The 17,941-nt window shown below is 39.4% G+C and overlaps 2 protein-coding genes across 3 annotated transcripts in view; one reads left to right on the top strand and one right to left on the bottom strand.

Moving 5' to 3' along the window:
• Nucleotides 1-251: 251 nt before the first annotated feature.
• Nucleotides 252-10,455, top strand: Malsu1 (mitochondrial assembly of ribosomal large subunit 1). Its single transcript, XM_013024489.1, has 5 exons — nucleotides 252-507; nucleotides 1,829-2,007; nucleotides 8,494-8,575; nucleotides 9,585-9,764; nucleotides 10,307-10,455. Exons 1-5 carry the CDS (start codon nucleotides 258-260, stop codon nucleotides 10,348-10,350), a joined length of 735 nt encoding a protein of 244 aa, XP_012879943.1. The 5' UTR covers nucleotides 252-257; the 3' UTR covers nucleotides 10,351-10,455.
• Nucleotides 10,456-11,807: 1,352 nt separating this feature from the next.
• Nucleotides 11,808-17,941, bottom strand: part of Igf2bp3 (insulin-like growth factor 2 mRNA binding protein 3) — a 117,612-nt gene continuing 111,478 nt past the window's right edge. Inside the window, exons 10-13 of one of the 2 annotated variants that reach the window (XM_013024488.1) lie at nucleotides 17,504-17,578; nucleotides 13,857-13,988; nucleotides 13,133-13,246; nucleotides 11,808-12,431 (exon numbers count right to left, since the gene is read on the bottom strand). In XM_013024488.1, coding sequence (XP_012879942.1) covers nucleotides 12,333-12,431; nucleotides 13,133-13,246; nucleotides 13,857-13,988; nucleotides 17,504-17,578 — 420 coding nt within the window. In that variant the 3' untranslated portion in view covers nucleotides 11,808-12,332. The remainder of the gene's footprint in view (nucleotides 12,432-13,132; nucleotides 13,247-13,856; nucleotides 13,989-17,503; nucleotides 17,579-17,941) is intronic. The other variant, XM_013024487.1, reaches the window with a different exon arrangement.

The following is a 17,941-nucleotide window of genomic DNA, read 5'->3' as shown; positions in this document are numbered from 1 at the left end:
GAGACAACTTTGGCCATATCAATCAAATCAGAAGCTATGAAAGTAAAAGAACTTTATGTGCAGTCCTAGAAACTACGACTGGGGAGATTCACAGGGTTTGGTATCAGCGTACAGACCCGGGCGGGGAAGTTGGGAACACTTTTGTTTCTAGACACCGCCCACGGCCCCGCCTCCGGACCCTGGCCCCGCCCACCGCAGACGTAATGTTTGGGCTGTTCGCGAGGCCCCGCCCCGTGACGTCGTGCGCCGCGACCGCTATGGTGGGGCTTGGCGGTTCTGTGGCGCGCCGCGCTTTGCTGCTCCTGGGGCGCGGGGCTGTCTCTGCGGGAGCGCGGCCCGCCGTGTCTTTGGGGTCCGGGTTTCAGCTGTTGCCTGAGGAACGGTTTCCTGTAGGAGCGGCGCCCTGCTGGGCGGGTCTGAGACAGTACCCTGTGCGCGGCCTGCACCATGGGCCTGAGTTGGAAGAGCGGGCTGCCGGCGAGGGGCGCGCGGAGCCGGGCGCTGCAGGTACGGGCGTGGAGGCTCCCGGGTCCCGGTGCCGACCGCGGCGGTCCGAGTTCGCTTCCGTGCCTGTCGGAGTCTCAGAGCTGGAAGGGACCTGTTTGAAAGGCTTCCGCCGCCAGCCTTCCTGTTTCATAGTGAAGGAACGGGCTGGGGAGATGACGCCGGCCGCTGTGGAAGGTCACCCCGGAGCCCTGGCGGCCCAGCCTCGCTGTCCACCCGCGGCTCGCTCCGCCTCGGCTCCTGCGAAGGGATGTGTTGGGCCTGAGGGTTCTGAGGAGGAGCCAGAAGCTTGGGCCAAGGGATGTGTGTGAACCGAAATGGGTCCGGGTTAAGAACATCTAGTTATTGTTTTTACGATGTATAATGATAAAGGTGTGTGTGTGCGTGTGGTATCGGTGCTTGAACTCTGACTCTCGCCTTTCGCCTAGCTTTGTCCCGCTCATTGCTGGCGCACTACCACTTGAGTCATAACCCCACTTTTGGCTTTTTGCTGGTAATTTGTGATGAGAGACTCGCGGATTTGTCTGTCTAGGCTAGCTTCTCAGATCGCAAGCCTCCTGTGCAGCTAGGATCACAGGAATGAGCCACTTTTACCAGGTGATGCAATGGATTTATTTGCTGTTTGGTTCTTTGGAGAAAGTTCTAGTAAGAGAGCTATACATTTACAGACTTCTACTCCAAACTGAAGAACAAACTATCTAAATCGCTGCATGAAAAAAATATTTTCATAGATAAGTTAATAATCTGGATTGCTTTGTAAGGAAAATTTGATGGTTGAAAAATGAGAAATGAATTTTAGATTTTTTTTTAAATCTTAGGCTGCTGAGTTTATCTCAGTGGAAGACTGTGAAATAGATACTATTTGAGCCCTTCCAGCTCACATTTCTAGTTCTGTAACCTTTTATGAGTGGGATTCAATTTAATAGACCCAGGATGTCACCCCCTCCCCACATTGTGCTACTCCCTTTTGTTCTTTGTAAAGCATTTCTGAGTTTGAAGTGTATTGCACATTTCAGTAACAGTGAATAGAAAGTCATTTGCCAGTAATCTGTGGTTCGTTCTACTTACTGTTGGTACTAGCAAATGATGCAGAGTGGCTCTGGATAACCAAATATTCTGGCTGTAAAAGCTGAGCGGGAACACATGAAACTGTTTCTCAGGTTTAACTTTCAGGAGGCTTAGACTCTGCTGTCTTGAAAATATTTTGGATCATCTGAAGGAGAAGCAGTTTTACTTTCTCTGGGACACATTTATGTCTCTGCCTGCTTCTCTGGATCACACATGTCTGTCTTCTACTTGGCTGATAAACATTTATGCATTTCAGATCATACTGGTCTCAAGTTTGACATCGATATGCTGGTTTCACTTCTGAGGCAAGAAAATGCAAGAGATATTTGTGTGATCAAGGTTCCTCCAGAAATGCAGTATACTGATTACTTTGTAATTGGTAGTGGAACTTCCACCCGGCACATACATGCTATGGCCTACTACATTGTGAAAATGGTAGGATGCTTTCTTTTCTCTTTTGGACCATTAGCTCAGGGGAATAGTGTCAGTGGATCAAATGGAGGAGCAACACTTATTATGTAACTTAGGTTACACAGGAAGTCTGCAAGAGTTCATTGTATGTTTTTTTGGTAGGGAAAAATCTAGGATGTATTCAACTCTTTCGAGTAAAATTATTTTCTGTCTTTTGTAACCACAACCACAAAAAAAAAGGGCAAGCTAGAAAACTGTATAAGTCAGAAAGATTTCTAGAATAATACTAAAATATGGTGGCCATTAACCATAAGAGACTATTTAGTTGTAAGTTAAACTCACAAATTCTATTTGTTCTAGTACTCAGTTGCACTGGTTACACTTCAAAATTTGCTACTATACTAGAGATCTACAAAACATTTACAATATACAAAATAATCTGGACAGTGCTTGTCTAAGGTTAAATTTGAATATCTGAGTATGTCTAGTGTTTCCCAACATTATGCTTAGTATTGGGAAAGTAAAAATGATGTAGTCCTTGCTCTATTAACTCATAAATCTTATCAAGTGAGAAAAGGAAGGCGGGCACATTTTCCAATTGGACTGTATCTTGAAACCACTTGGCAGCATCTAGCTGATTCTGCCACCATTCTATAGGATAATAGAATTTTCTGGCATTGTTGAAAATTGGCCTAAGGCAAGATCAGAAGAATAGCTGGAATTTCTTAGAAAAGGATTGTAAAATAAGAAGGGGTCTAAAAATAGGCCTGGTATAGTGTGATAGAACAGAAAGATCCTAAAAAGTGGAGAGAGAAGAGAACCAGGAGAGTATGGGGAAGAGTTGTAAGCCAGGGTTTCTATCAGATACAGTGTCATGGAATAATATGAAGACTCAGTAATGACAATTGGACTTGGGGATATAAAAAGAATGAGATGTTTTTCAGATAAGATTCTCTAAGAGGAAAATTAAGGGACTAGAACTTTTACAAAGTAATTAGAATGGAGAGAAATGTAAGATTTAAAAAAGTTTGTGGTAGAATATGTATAATACAGGGCCTATAACTGTTTCTTGTTGGTTTTTGTGCTGGTATTGGGGCTTGAACTAAAGGCCCAGATGCTGTTTCTGAACTGTTTGTGCTCAAGGCTAGTGACCTACCACTTTGAGCCACAGCTCTACTTCCCGTTTCTTGGTGGTTAATTTTGGGTAAGAATCTCACAAATTTTCCTGCCGGGGCTTGCTTTGAACTATGATCCTCAGATCTGTGTCTCCTGAGTAGCTAGGATTATAGGCATGAACTACTGGTGCTTGGCTGGTAATTATTTTTTTGTTTACAGTTTACATTGCAATCATTACTACTGAGGACTTTACCTTGCAAAACTGAAATTCTGAACTGATTAAATAACTATAATTCCAAACAATAAGTCTCCATTTCCTCTTCCACATGCAGCTACCATGCTTTGTTGCCTATGAAGTTCTTAGTATCTCACATAGGTAGAATCACACAGTGTTTGTCCTTTAGTGAGTACTCAGATCATGTCTTTAAGGGTCCTCTACATAGAATGTACTAGGGGGTGTTTTTGCTGGGATCTAGCCCAGGGGCTTGTACATTACTAGACAAACACCACTGAGAAACACCCTCAGCTCCTTTCTTTTGTGCCAGTCCTAGGGCTTGACCTCAGAGCCTTTTGCTCTCACTTGGGTTTTTTACTCAAAGCTGGCACTCTACCAGTTAAGCCATACCTGCTCTTCTGGTTTTTTAGTGATTAATTGGAGATAGAGTTTCATTGGACTTTTCTGTCTGGATTGACTTTGAACTACGATCCTCAAATCTCAGCTTCCTGAATAGCTAGGATACAGACTTGAACCACTAGTTCCTGGTGCCCTTTTCTTTTTTAAGGTAGAGTAATATTCTACTAAATGTATGTAGGTCATTGTTTTAGCCATTCATCCATTGATAGCCGCTTGGGTTGCTTCCAACTTTGGCTGTTATGAATAGTGCAGTAAACTTGCTTTTAATTCTAGATATATAACCAAATGTGGAACTGCTGGTCATTCTGTTAACTTTCAGAGACTCTACTATGTTCTCTTCCATAATTACTATACCAGTTTACATTCTTACAAGGTTTCTAATTACTCCACATTCTAACCAAAACATATTCTTCATACTCTGGTGCCATTTTTCCATCCTCAACTGCTGGGGATAAAACCCAGGTTCCCCTTCATGCTAGGTAGGTACTGTGCCTTTCAGCAGCATCCCTATTTCACTGTGGTTTTGATTTGGATTCCTGTAATAATTAGTGATGTCATATTTTTGTAATGATTTGCAATTTACATATTTTTGCAAACTAGAAATAGACATTTGCCCACTTTCCTCCCCCACTCCCCAGTCTTACAGCTTGAACTCAGGGTCATGCTCAAGGTTAACACTCTGCTACTTAAGCCACTGCTCTACTTCTGGCTTTTTGGTGGTTAATTGGAGCTGACAGTAGTCTCCTGACCTTCCTGTGCTGAATGGCTTTGAACCATGATCCTTGGATCTCAGCCCCGAGTAGCTGGGATTACAAGCTTGATCCACTGGCACCTGGCTTTATTTTGTTGTTGCTTTGTGCCAGTCCTGGGACTTGAATTCAGGGCCTGATCCCTGTCCCTGAGTTTTTTTGTTGGTGGTAGTGTTTTTTTGTTGGTAGTGGTGGTGATTGTGGGGCCTGAACTCTGGGTCTGGGCACTGTCCCTCAGCTCTTCAGCTCAAGGCTAGCGCTCTACCACTTGAGCCACAGTGCCACTTCTGGCTTTTTCTGTTCATGTGGTACTGTGGAACAGAACTCAGGGCTTCATGCATGCAAGGCAAGCACTTTACCACTTGTGCCACATAGCAACTTTCAGCTAATTTTGGTGGTTAATTGGAGTCTCATGGACTTACATGGGTTGGCTTTAAAACACCATTCTCAGATCTCAGCCTCCTGAGTATTTAGAATTACAGGTTTGAGCCACCAGCAGTCTACTCTGTTGGTCCACTTTAAATCAGTCTTGATTTAAAAACCATTTTTTGGTTGTAAGAGTTCTTCTATTTTCTGGGTGTTAATTCCTTATCAAGTATGTAATTTATAAGTATTTCTTGCCATTCTATAGATGGCCTATTTTGTTACCATTGTCATTTGATGTGTAAAGTGGTATTGTGTGTTTTGCTGGGAATCAAACCCATGTCCTCAGACATGCCAGGCAAGTGATTTAGTACTGAGCTTCATCCCCTTTCTTAGCTCCAAAAGTATTCAATTTTGATGAGTCCAGTTCACTATTTTTTTCCTTTGTTGGCTGTGCCTTTGATATAGCCAAGAAATCATTGCCAAATCCACATTGTGAAGCTTTCTGTTTTCTTCCTAGTTTGATACTTAGGTCTTAGGTATTTCATCCATTTTAAGTCCCCCTATCTCCATCTGTACACAAAGTTGGTATCTGATGCTTTCACTCATTGACTGGTACTTACCAGCCAAGCCGTGCCTCCCACTCCACATTTTTAAACAATTTTTTATTGTTCTTATAAAGGTGAAGGTATACAGAGGGGTCCAACCCCATATTTAAAGCTTTTTTTAGATAGAAGCTTTTCTATATAAACATCCAGGTTCCTCAGCACTGTTTATTGAAGACTTGATTTTCCCTAGCAGCCTTGCTGAATATCATTTGGCCATATGGATGAAAGTTTATTCCTGAAATCTTCCATTGGTCTGTAGGTCTGACGGTATGCAAATACCAGTGTTTTGATTATTTTAGCTTTACACCAAGTCTTTTGTTTTGGTGCTAGGAGCTGAAACACAGGGCCTCAAGCATGCCAAGCAAACAGCGCCCAATCCCAGTATTAAGTTTTTAAATCAGGGAATTAGAGATCTTTAATTTCCTTTTTCAGAATTGTTTATAACTGTTAAGGTTCACTTGAGAATCTGTATAGACTTAGAATGGATTTTTCTTTTTCTTTTGAAAATATCATTGGATTTTGATAAGGATTATGTTGAATGTTTTGAGTAGTATTGACATTGAAAAAAATACTGTCTTTCAAGCTGGGTGCTGGTAACTCACACCTGTAATCCTGGCTACTCCACAGCCTGAGATCTTGAGGATCTCAATTCATAGCAGCCATGAGCTTTTCTGCATGTGAGACTCCTATTTCCAATTAATCCCAGGAAAAAATGGAAGTGACTCTGGCTCAAGTGGTTAGAGCACTTTTAGCAAAAAGGAGCTCAGGAAGGGAGTTTGAGCTGTGGGATGCAAATGAAAAGATATACTTTCAATCTACAAACATAGGCTATTTTTTCATTTATTGGTATTGTTCTTTTGGCAATGTTGTTTGATTTCAAGTATGCAAGTCCTTTTTTTCTCCTTTGCTAGGTTTATTGCTAAGTGTTTCCATTTCAGATTGCCTAATGAATAGAAGAAGTGAAGCTGATTTCTGGGTAGTTGATTTTTAGTTCTGTTGGGGGTGGGGGGGGCGGCGCTGGTTGGTGGCATCTTTAAGTGTTCTCTGCATGACATCAGGTCTACAGAAATCATTTTACTCTTTTCTGTGCTTTTTCTTTTGTGAAAATGCTGTGTAGAAATTCCAATTTGTTGTTGCATAGAAGTATCAAAAGCCAGGCTTACCTTTGTGACTTATTCTGAAGATGAAAAGCTTTCACTTTTTTTAAGCCATTGAGTATGTGTTTTACATATATGGCCTTTTTACATTGAGATGGTCTTTTAAAAAATTATATTTTTATTTAATTGTACAAAGGTGTTACCATTCAAGATGTCAATTTTTAAGTACAATGCATCTTGATCAATATCACCCCTTTCATCATTCTCCCCTATTCCTCCCAACCCATGCCCTCCAATTTTTCTACTTTTATACAATATGTATTATTATGAGTGCCTTCTCCCCCTTTCTTTCCTAGGTGTTTGTTTTTTGTTTACTAATTTTAGTTTTGTCACATGTACTAACTCACATGATCATGTGTTTTTCCATTCTACTATATTCTAGAAATCTTATTTGATGTTACATAATCCTTTGAATGTGCTGTTGAATTTTGTATGCTAATACTTTGTTAAGACATCTGTGTCTTGTTTAATGGGGACATAAAACTAATTATCTTGTAATCTTTTAGGTTTTGTGTCAGAATTAGACATTCCTTCCTCCTTAATATTTTGAGGACTGTTTATTAGCTTTTATTTAGTTATATACAATGAGAGATTTCATTGTTACATTTCCAAGGATTATTCTTTCATTTAAAAAAAATGTATAATTCATCAGTGAAGCTGTCTTGTCCAAGGCATTTCTTTGTTGGGGGATTCAATCCCTTTCCTAGTTCTAGATCTATTTGGACATTATATTTATTACTTCATGATTCAGTCTTGGTAGGTTTTGTATTTCTAGCAGTTTGTTCTATCTAGATATCTAATTTATGGGTATACAATTGTTCATAGGACTTACAATCTTTTATATTTTTCTTACCCTGGTAATAATGTTCCCTTTTTTATTTCTGGTTTTAGTAGATCCTTTAATTGACCAAGAGTCTACCTGAAGATTTATTAATTCTGTTATACCTCTGAAGAACCAAATCTTGCATTTATCTATTTTTGTTGTGAATCCTAATTATCTCCTGCCATCTTTGAGTGTTTCATAGCATAGAGTTTTCTATTTTAGGGGTGAGGGTACTGGTCAAATACTCAAAGCCTTGAACTTCCCAGGCAAGTGCTATGCTGCTTGAGCATAGCTCTAGTCAGTTGTTTTTTGGATGTGGTTGTTTTTTAAGATAAGTTCTTACTTTTTGCCTTGGCTGGGATGACAAGTGTTCCCTGTTACACCCAGCTTTCTATTGGTAGAATTTGGAGGGATGGGGATGTTCTTTTTCCTAGGCTGCCCTCAAGCCTAGAAATTCAAACCAAATTTTCCTGATCTCCATTTCCTTAGTGTATGAGTGAGCTACCACGCATGGCTTCATTTTCTAGATCCTTACTGTGTAAACTCAGGTTGTTGTAATCTATCACATCTACAAAATCTCCTACCTAGCAATGTATTATTTGTCTCAAAATATTTATATTCTGTGCAGTTTCTTTGACCCACTGGTTAAGATAGTATACCGTTTAATTTGCACATATTCCAGTTTTCATGCTGTTGATTTCTAGTATGAAATGATCATGCTCCATTGTGATCAGAAAACATTCTTTTAAAATTTATTAAGACCTATAAAATCAATAGTACTGAAAAGGCCTAGCCTTAAAACAGGAAAGGGGCATCTGCTTTCTCCAAGAGTAAAGAGCAATTTGACCAGCACAAAAGATGATATAGGTTAACCTCTCAGAGGCATTTGGGAAAGTGATATAGAAGATAGAATTGTCTCAAAGCTAGTCCTATCAGCCAATGTAGAAGGGTATAGATATGTTAAGCAAGTTAGCCTCCAAATTCAGACTAAGAAAAATGCCACTAGATCCTGCAAGCAGAGATTTCCTTCACCTTTTCACATATGGCTTGTCTTTTTCAGTACAAATATCTAAAATGTAAAAGTGAGCCTCATGTTAAGATTGAAGGGAAGGAAACTGATGACTGGCTGTGTGTGGATTTTGGTAAGTCACTTTAAAATTGGTGGGTGAATTTTATTTAATAACTCTCAATTAGTCTTAAGTGAAAGGGAAGCTTTACTTAATCAAAATATTCTAGAATATATACTCCTGAGGAACACATTGATATTGGTATCTAACCACCTGGGACCAGAAGGTGAACAGGATGAATATCATGGTTCAGATAGGATAGATCCTTTAATGTAGTAGAAAAAGGAGTATGGTGTGAGGATAGAGGATATATGTAAGCTTGGCCATAATCTTCCAACACTATATTAAGAATATGAGCAGTTTGAGATTTTATCCTGAGTTGTCCTTCCAGGTTCATAGATACCAGCAGATGACACACGATTATTCTGGAAGTAGAGAACAGATTTTTTTAAATAGTTCATTCAGTCTTAGAACCCATTTGGCAACAGAGGACCAGCTGAAATATGTATAGAGCGTAATGAGAATAACCTAAGATTAGGGTGCCTTTTATAATTACCAGGAAATAGGACATGTTTGCCCCTTGTGGGTAGATACCAACACTAGAAGTTTTTCAGCTTTGTCAACAATAGTATTTTGGATCAGTTCATCTTGTGGTCTTGGCAATACCTTGTAGCATGTTGACCAGTATGAGAGTAGTCCCTACAGATTTCTTGTCCCTTAGAACACTGCTGTTTGATAGACTGTTTCTGCTAAGACAATAAACCTTGGTAGTACTGACCACCTTTGTTTCTGGACTGTTTGTGATATTCATGAAGAATTCTCCCAAGTGGAATCCAACAGATCATTTTCACTTGGGTCAGCATTGATACATGTTGACATAATTTACCTCTGGATGTTATCACTTCTGCAGCTGTTATGTTTTCTGGGACAGGGTCCACAATTACTTGCCCTTCTAAAAAGTTCCTAGGTAATGTTGATCTTGGAACCACTGTTCCAGTGTCCCAGATTCATACTAAATCGAGGTTGTGAAAACAGAATAAATATGAATTGTTTCTTCACTATAACTCTTGTTTGTCCCTAATAGGCAGCATGGTGATTCATTTGATGCTCCCAGAAACCAGAGAAACCTATGAATTAGAGAAATTATGGACCCTACGTTCTTATGATGATCAATTATCTCAGATAGCACCTGAAACATTACCTGAAGACTTCATTCTTGGAATAGAAGATGATACTTCATCCCTGGCAACAATGGAATTCAAATGTGAATAAAACTTAGTCACTTCAGACTTGGATTGAGTCACTTATTGGAAAATAGAGGTCCTAAATCTTACCTTCTGAGTTTTACAGCTAGAACCATTCTGATTTACCTCATGGGTGGGCACTTATGCCAACTGACACACAGGTACTGTAGATAAATGGCTTAAAGTATTGTCTTTGTCACTGAGATCCCAACAGGAGTTCCTAAATATTAGTGCTGGTTCTTGTGATTGAGTGCTGTTCTCAAATTTACTCTATCTACAGTAACAATATTGCCTCACTCTGAATGCTACTACTTTGAGGTAAGAGGTCAGTAGTAAACACCAGCATATTCGGAGTAAATTCCTGGAACCTATAGTTTATAGGCAATATTGTTCATTGTCCTCATTAATGTTTCAGGAGCTGAAGAAAACTGATCAGAAAGTGGTGCATATTTTAGCACTGCCATATATCATTGTTCAAAATCTGTTCAAGAAGTAGAACATTCACATTCATCTGAAAATAGTACGGAACAAACTAACAATGAAAAATTTTATTCTGCATCAGGGTATCTGGAAAATGAAGCTGCATTTGTGGCACATTATAGATGAGGAATGATCCATTTATGGTGAGTACAAAACTCAATTATAGAATTATTCTTAGTACCAGATACTCCAAACTACCGGTGCTTAAATGAAAGTAAAACATGATTTGCCAAACAAAGGCTAGAAGTGAAATACGGCAGAATTTAAACCAGCAGCTATAAATTCAGCACCTATCTGTATTTTTAAAACATCAAATACTGGGTAAAAAAAAATCAAATATTGAGGAAGAGCTCTGGCCTTAAACACATCTCACTTGAAATCCAACCAAAAAGCAAGTAAGTCCATGATTTTATTTTAGTAATTTAAATTCATTGTATGGGGAAAAAATGCAAGATGAATTCAATGAAAAGGGCACTTTTTGGCTAAAACTACAAAATAAAATTGTTTTTAGAAAGCATTTAGGAAGACATTTCAAATCATTTTCATATGTCTTATATACTGATCTTCAGAAAATTTACCTAGAGTGTGTAGACGTTAATCTTGAAATATGAATGAGGAAAAATGATTTTTAAAGGGTTTTATAACACCCATCAGATCAGTGTAATGTGATGACTGTGATCATCTTGTGAACAAAAGCAACAGAAAAACAATTTAGAGAGCAGCGTGGCCCTGGAGACCACCCACACATTTGTACATACTGGGCAAAGAATTCTGTATCAACAGTCAGATGTTTTCACAGTCATTCAAATTATATTCACAAAACTGTTCCCTTGCATTCTCTACCTTTTGACTTATTTTCAAATAACTGCTTGCAGGGTATACAGAAGTCCTGCTATATTCTACATAATAGTTTAGGTGAAGTTAAAAAAAATTATCCACTGCTTAAAAATCTTCAAAATACATGACAGTGCCTTCAAACACTGTCACCATCTCTTCACAAAGCAATTCTGGAATCCGTGTATATCATTGGGTCTGAAGTATATTGGCAAGTTAAACATCCTGTAAGACAAGCCCAAGCCCGCACTTTTCCTGTATAAATCCTGCACTTCATCAATGCATATAATGATAGTCAAAAGCACAAAGTATATTTATGCATTCAGTCACATAGCTAAACAAAAATCCGGAAGTCTCCTGAAGCCATTTAAACCAGCTGTTCCAAAGCCTCCTGCCATCACTTTGCCATTAGTATCATCAAAAACTTCCCAACTATAAACAAGAAATACATGGTATGGCTGCTCCCTAAATATAGGCACTGATTGCTCTATATCTTTGAATACTTGTTGGATTTTCCACTCATAGCCTCCAAAAGCCCAAAATTAATTTTCCTATTTTATTGTCACCAGCCAGAAGCAAAATTTCTTTCTCAATTATTTGCCTGTTAGCTGATAGAGGTTACTGAATTTTAATTTTTTTTTAAAAAATGGTTGGACTTAAAGTATATAAAATTTTCAAAAAAGGAACAATTTGCTTTTCACTGTATTACTGTACCTGAGGTAGTTGAGTAAAAATGCACATTTAATTCCCCTGCCAACACCATTTAGCACTTCCCTTAGGTTATTTGTGTTGTTAGTGTTAGATAAAAATGAAATGGTTTTCCTATGCTAATGACTTAACATTTAATTAAGTTCCTGTGGTAATTGGATTTGGATCCAATTTGACAATTGGATTTAGGAGCAATCTACTTTTAATTTATTCATTTGATGAATTTAGTGGCTACATGATTTAAGCCAATTTCTGGCATTATATAGGGGATATCAAGAAGAATTAGAATATCTGTTATATGTGAGATTACAAAGGGAAGTGCAGAGCTCTTCTCTTTCTCCCCCTCCCCCTTATCTTTTTTAAAGCTGGGTGTCATACATTTCAGAGAGCATAAAAGTATACATTCTCACAGAGACAGGAGTTCAAAAGTTGCCTGGTACTCAGAAACAACTGGCTAGGTAAAAACTTGTGCATGTGGTTCTGGATGGGGTCAGCGCCCGTCTGTTGGTTAAGCAATCTGTCTTTGGTTTGGCATCTGCCTCTGTGGTGGGCTGTTTCCTGAGCCTTTACTTCCTCCTTGATTGAGGTGGTCCACTTTGCAGAGCCTTCTGCTGTTGGTGCTGCTTTACCTGAGTCAGAATTTCCTGAATTTTTCTCTGGGCAACCTAAAAAAAAAGACATAGCTTTGAAAAAAAAAAAACCTGCATGATCAGAAGTTTCTAAACTTTTTGGGGTTTTGGTGGTACTGGAGTTTGATCCCAGAGACTTGTACTTGCTAAGCAGGTGCTCTACCACTAGTCCTGTCCTTCAGCCCTTTTTGCTTTACTTTTTAGGATGGGGTCTTAACCTTTTTTATCTGTGAGCAGCTCTCAAACCTAAATTGTCTCCTGTGTAAGCCTCCTATAGTTAAGATCACAGGTTTTTGCAAACTTTTTGGCCCAGGCTGGTTTTGAACCAAAGTTCTCCCCATCTCTTCTTAGAGGGGCTAAGGAAGTAAGTTAAGTCTGGCACAGTCACGTGCATTTTTAATCCTACTATTATAGAAAGTGAGGTACTACTTAGGGTTTGTAGAAATTAATCTTGAAATACAAATGAGGAAAATTATTTTTCAAGGGTTTTACAACACAATTCAGAGAACAGTGTGGCCCTGAAGACTGCCCACACATTGATACACACTGGGCAAAGAATTCAATATCAACTGTTTGAATCCAGCAGTTTGGGGCCAGCCTAAGCAACATGTCAAGACCTTACCTCTTTATAATAAAAACACAATGCCCCCCCAAACATTAAATATTTGTAAATATTGCATGGGGCAAGAGCATCCATGCAGAACTGCTTCCATCTGAGGAGCAAAGAGCCCACTTGCCTGGCAAGCGTAGAAGTGACCAGTTATTTTGACAACAACTTGGTCATTTTCATCAGGTGTCTGGTCGCGAGGGACAACAACTTCAGCACTTGACAAATTCTGGAGTTCATTCACCTGAAATGCAAAATCATACTAAAGTGGAATAAGACACAACTACTACTAATCCCTCTATACATTCTATTCTCCAGGCTCTATAAATTCCATTGAATCTACTAGCTTAAAGACAATTGTCCCCATTTTAAGACAATTGAAGCTATAGCTTCTTCAATTAAGGCTCATTCCAAAGAAACTGATTTGCCCATTGACACAAGGGATTGGCAAAACAACATTCAAATCCTAAAGATTTAGTTGTCCATTTCTTCAAAGTTGCAAATAGTTTTGGAAATGACTAAGAGGCTATGTTAGGTAAAGATGGGAAATCATTTGATTTTTCAGTTAGTATTTAGTTCATGTCCTTTTCAGCATATAATAAGAGTTTAAAGCCAACAAGACAATGTTGAAAACACTTTATAAATATGGGACCATTCTCACACAAAGCAGTCTGAAATATGTATCAGCTACTTGCTGATACCAGTGTGCAGAGAGTAATAGGCAGTCTTCTCCAAACCTTGGTCAAGATTGTCCTGCTTTTTACAAATTAGCCAAAATTCAAGGGGAACTCTTCAAGTACTTTTCAATGTTTTCCCTTTCATACCCCCTGGACAAGTTTTGTTGAAGTACTTGCCGTTTTGCCTCCTTTTCCAATAACTCTCCCAGCAGCAAAGGATGGCACTCTGATATGAGCTTCAAGTTTTACCTCTTCTTTAGGACTAACAAAGTTTTCCTCTTTTATTTTCCCATAAATTCTTCCCTGAGCCTACAAATGAGATGTCCATTCAGTGTCACTCATATTTAAAATACAAAGGTCAGTTAACTTAAAGAAGGCCTAAACCCACCTGGAATAACCCTTTGTAGTGATGCATCTATATCTGGAAGGTTGTTGAAAGTTAAGACACAGAATCTAGAAGCGCTGGAAAGGGTGACGATGACTGCATCACAGGAGAGCCAACTCAATGTAGCAAGAAGGCTAAGCCACATTTTTCTGATGAAAACAGCTAAAGGCAAGTAGTAGTCAAACTAGAAAATCATTTTTATAGGCAAATGGCCATTCACACTCCACTCCTAAAAGCAACACACTTCTCTCCTCTGGCAATAAGAACTAACCAGAAGAGGCAAGGAAAGACCTACATAGCCACAATGCCAGGCTCATAAAGAGCCATGCTCTTTGTCTGTTGTGGGGCTTGAACTCTGGGCCTGGGTGCTGTCCTTCAGCTTTTCAGCTCAAGGAGAGCACTCTACCACTTGAGCCACAGTGCCACTTCTGATTTTTTGGTGGTTTATTGGAGAAAGGAGTCTAACGGACTTTCCTGCCTGGGCTGGCTTTGAACTGCGATCCTCAGATCTCAGCCTCCTGAGTAGCTAGGATTACAGTCATAAGCCAATAGTGCCCTGCTACATCTTACACTTTATAAGCAGATGTTCTACAACTTGAGCCACATACCTTTTTATTTTTTTCAAGCCTAATTATTTATGCCTACTCTGGCCTGGACTTCAATCCACTTTGTATTTCCTATGTATCAGAGATGTCACCTTTTAAAGTCCAACTGGTATTGAACCAAAGTCTTAGTCTCCATCTGCTGAATAGCTAGGATTATAGGTATGAGTGAGCCACCATGCCCAACTACATTTTTAAATTTTAGCTGATTTATGCTTTAAAGAAACTACAGAATCAAGCTGACATACAATTCTGATATTCTATCACTCACCTGCTATCTACCACTAATATATAATATACAACCCTTAATTGGCATATTCAGAGCAAATCAGAGGGAAAAAAGTAGGAGACTTAGGGTAGTCTGACAAGCTTCCAGGACAGATCACAAACACAAAAGTTTCACTACCTCTTCAGTGGTGCAGAAATACTAAACTCACTTTATGGGATTACAGAGAGAAAATGCATCTCAGTATACTAGATTTTACTCGCTCTTCATGTCATATCACAGATGTGGGTGTTAACATTAACAAAGGCACTGGACCCTAGGAATGTACATTATCCACAACAGAAGCTGAAGAGTTCACAAGAAAAACTATGGGTTAAAAGTTTGCTATTCCTAAGATTTCTAAAGTAAAACTTTCATTTGTAATTCTCATTGCTCACAATGAAATATGACCATTATAGCTTAAGTGCAGTACTTAACAGAGCATTGGAATTTGAAGACATAGGTAAAATAACTGAAATTTCCCATTATATAAGCCCTACAATAGTTACAAGCCAGTATAAAAAGAGTAAAAGCTTAGCACCCAGGAGAAATATGTAATAACCAATGTTTACATTTTAAGATTACATACTAAGTGCTGAACCTTCAGTGCTCATATTTTCAACATTAATTTTATTGTGGTACTAAGGATAGAGTCCAGGGCTTCTCATATTCTAGGTACTAAGGATGGTGGGAGGTAGGGAAGGAATGGTGGTAAGATGTAGGCTGCATTACTAGATTAAAGGCTAAATAGCTGTCAGATTATATAGCCGATAAATGGTAGTTTTATTTTTAATGCACATTAGGCAGACACTTCCACTAAGTTTTACTCTAGCACCAGTAGTTTTTTATCTAAAACAAGACATTTGATACTAAATTTTTTGTGTATGTGTCAGTCCTGGGGCTTTACACTCTCTTCACTTGCTTGCTCATAGAAGGTGCTCTTTCTTTGAAACATACCTCCAGCCTGGCATTTGGCTAGTTAATTGAAGGTGGGAGTCTCTGACTTTTGTCTGACTGGCAACAAACTCCAATCTTCTGATTTTAGCCTCCAGAGTAGCTAGGATTACAAGTGTGAGCCACTGATACCCAACTTCATGGTAATTTTTTAAAAAAAATCATATTTTAGCCGGTCACCAAAAAAAAAAGAAAAGAAAAAGTCATAAAGGAATGTAATTTGACCTGGTCTTACTCTGATCTGCCCAGAGTTGGCTGAATATCACCACCAGCAACAGTAATACATTAGTTCTACTTATATTTTAGGTACTCATTTTTTTGCGTGTCAGTTGTGCCTGTGCACATTCCTGAGCTGCTTTTTGCTCAAGCTAGTGCTCTACAACTTAAGCCACCAGCACTTCTGGCTTTTTTTGGTAGTTTATTGGAAGAGTCTCAAGGACTTTTCTGCCTAGGCTGGCTTCAAACTGCTATCCTCAGATCTCAGCCTCTTCTGAGTACCTAAGGTTACAGGCATGAACCACTGGTACCTGGCTATAGATCCTTTTATCTTTATTTTATACATGAAGAGCCAAAGAGAGAGTTGGGAATGTGGCTTAGTGGTAGAGTGCTTGCCTAGTATGCATGAAGCCCTGGGTTTGATCCCTCAGCACCACATACACAGAAAAAGCCGGAAGTGATGCTGTGGCTCAAGAGGTAGAGTGCTAGCCTTGAGCAAAATAAGCTCGGGGACAGTGCCCAGGCCCTGAGTCCAAGCCCCAGAACTGGCAGGAAAAATAAGGAGGAGGAGGAGGAAGGAGAACTAAGGAGAAAACAGTAACTTGCCCCAGAGGTCACCCAAATGGTAAGAAACAGCTATTGTTTAAACCAGCATATTGGCCACCAAGGTCTAGGTCCTTCATTACCTTGCGATACCACCTCTTACCATTTTTACATCTAAAATCCTAAGGAGTGATGTGACTTGTGGATAATATAAAGGTAGGAATTCACAATTAATCTTATGGTAAGAGGAATGGAAGCCATTTTGATTTAAGGTTATGGCAGTTCAGAGACAGCAGGGAAAATCGGGATATGTTTCCAAGGCATACTAACCAGGTAGGTTTCTAAGATTCAGTTGTAAGGTCTCACCTTCCCAGATAACAGTGCAATGAGCAAATTCACACCTTTGGGAGATAACAACTATTACAGAACACTTAAACTAAAAGGCTTGAGTTTGCCAGGTGTTAGTGGCTCATGCTGTAATCCTAGCTATTTAGGAGGCTGAGATCTGAGGATCATGGTTCAAAGCCAGCACAGGCAGAAAAATCTGTGAGCCTCTGATCTCCAATTAACCACTGGAAGTAGCACTATAGCTGAAAGTGGTAGAGCACAAGCCTTGAGCAAAAGAGCTCAGTGACAGTGCACAGTCCGAGGTCAAGCCCCACTACTGACCAAAAAAAAAAAGGCTTGAGTTTATGCTTGAAACTTCAGATATGGATTTCATTGATGCTTACTTCTGAGTATCAGCTACATTTGTGGGCGGGGGGGGAGGGGAGGGGTGAGCAGATTACTAACTTATGAGTAGGCAGCATTATCATTCTCCCCTATAATTTGTTAACCTACATAGACACTAGGCACATACCTTGAACTGAGCCTCTGGTGGTCCAGTGATAATCACCATTCTCACCTTAGCATCTGGTGCTTCGGCTGGAGCAATCTACAACAGACCCATCACCAACTAGTTAGACTTTTCAGAAGTAACTGACAGAAACTGTAGGCCAACCAGATTGACATGTACCTGACTGACTAAAATGCACAACTGAAATCCTGACAGCTGGAAATTATGCAGAAGGCAATGCTTAATGTGGTTTAATCACTTAGGGCTTCCATTATACAGTATGTACATACACTGCCTAAAGCTAACCCTCCTGGCATCCTCATGAGTTACCTCTACTTTATAGATGAGGAAATGCAAGGCTGGAGAACTAGACTAGTAAGAGAGCTTCTGCCCCAGAAATGCCTATCCTAGAATACTCCAGGGAACTCTGCACACCATTGCTAGACTACTGCACCCCAGTCT

This window comes from Dipodomys ordii, unplaced genomic scaffold, assembly GCF_000151885.1.
Source record: "Dipodomys ordii isolate 6190 unplaced genomic scaffold, Dord_2.0 Scaffold76, whole genome shotgun sequence".
Lineage (NCBI taxonomy): Eukaryota > Metazoa > Chordata > Mammalia > Rodentia > Heteromyidae > Dipodomys > Dipodomys ordii.
This window is presented reverse-complemented; position numbering and strand designations above follow the sequence as displayed.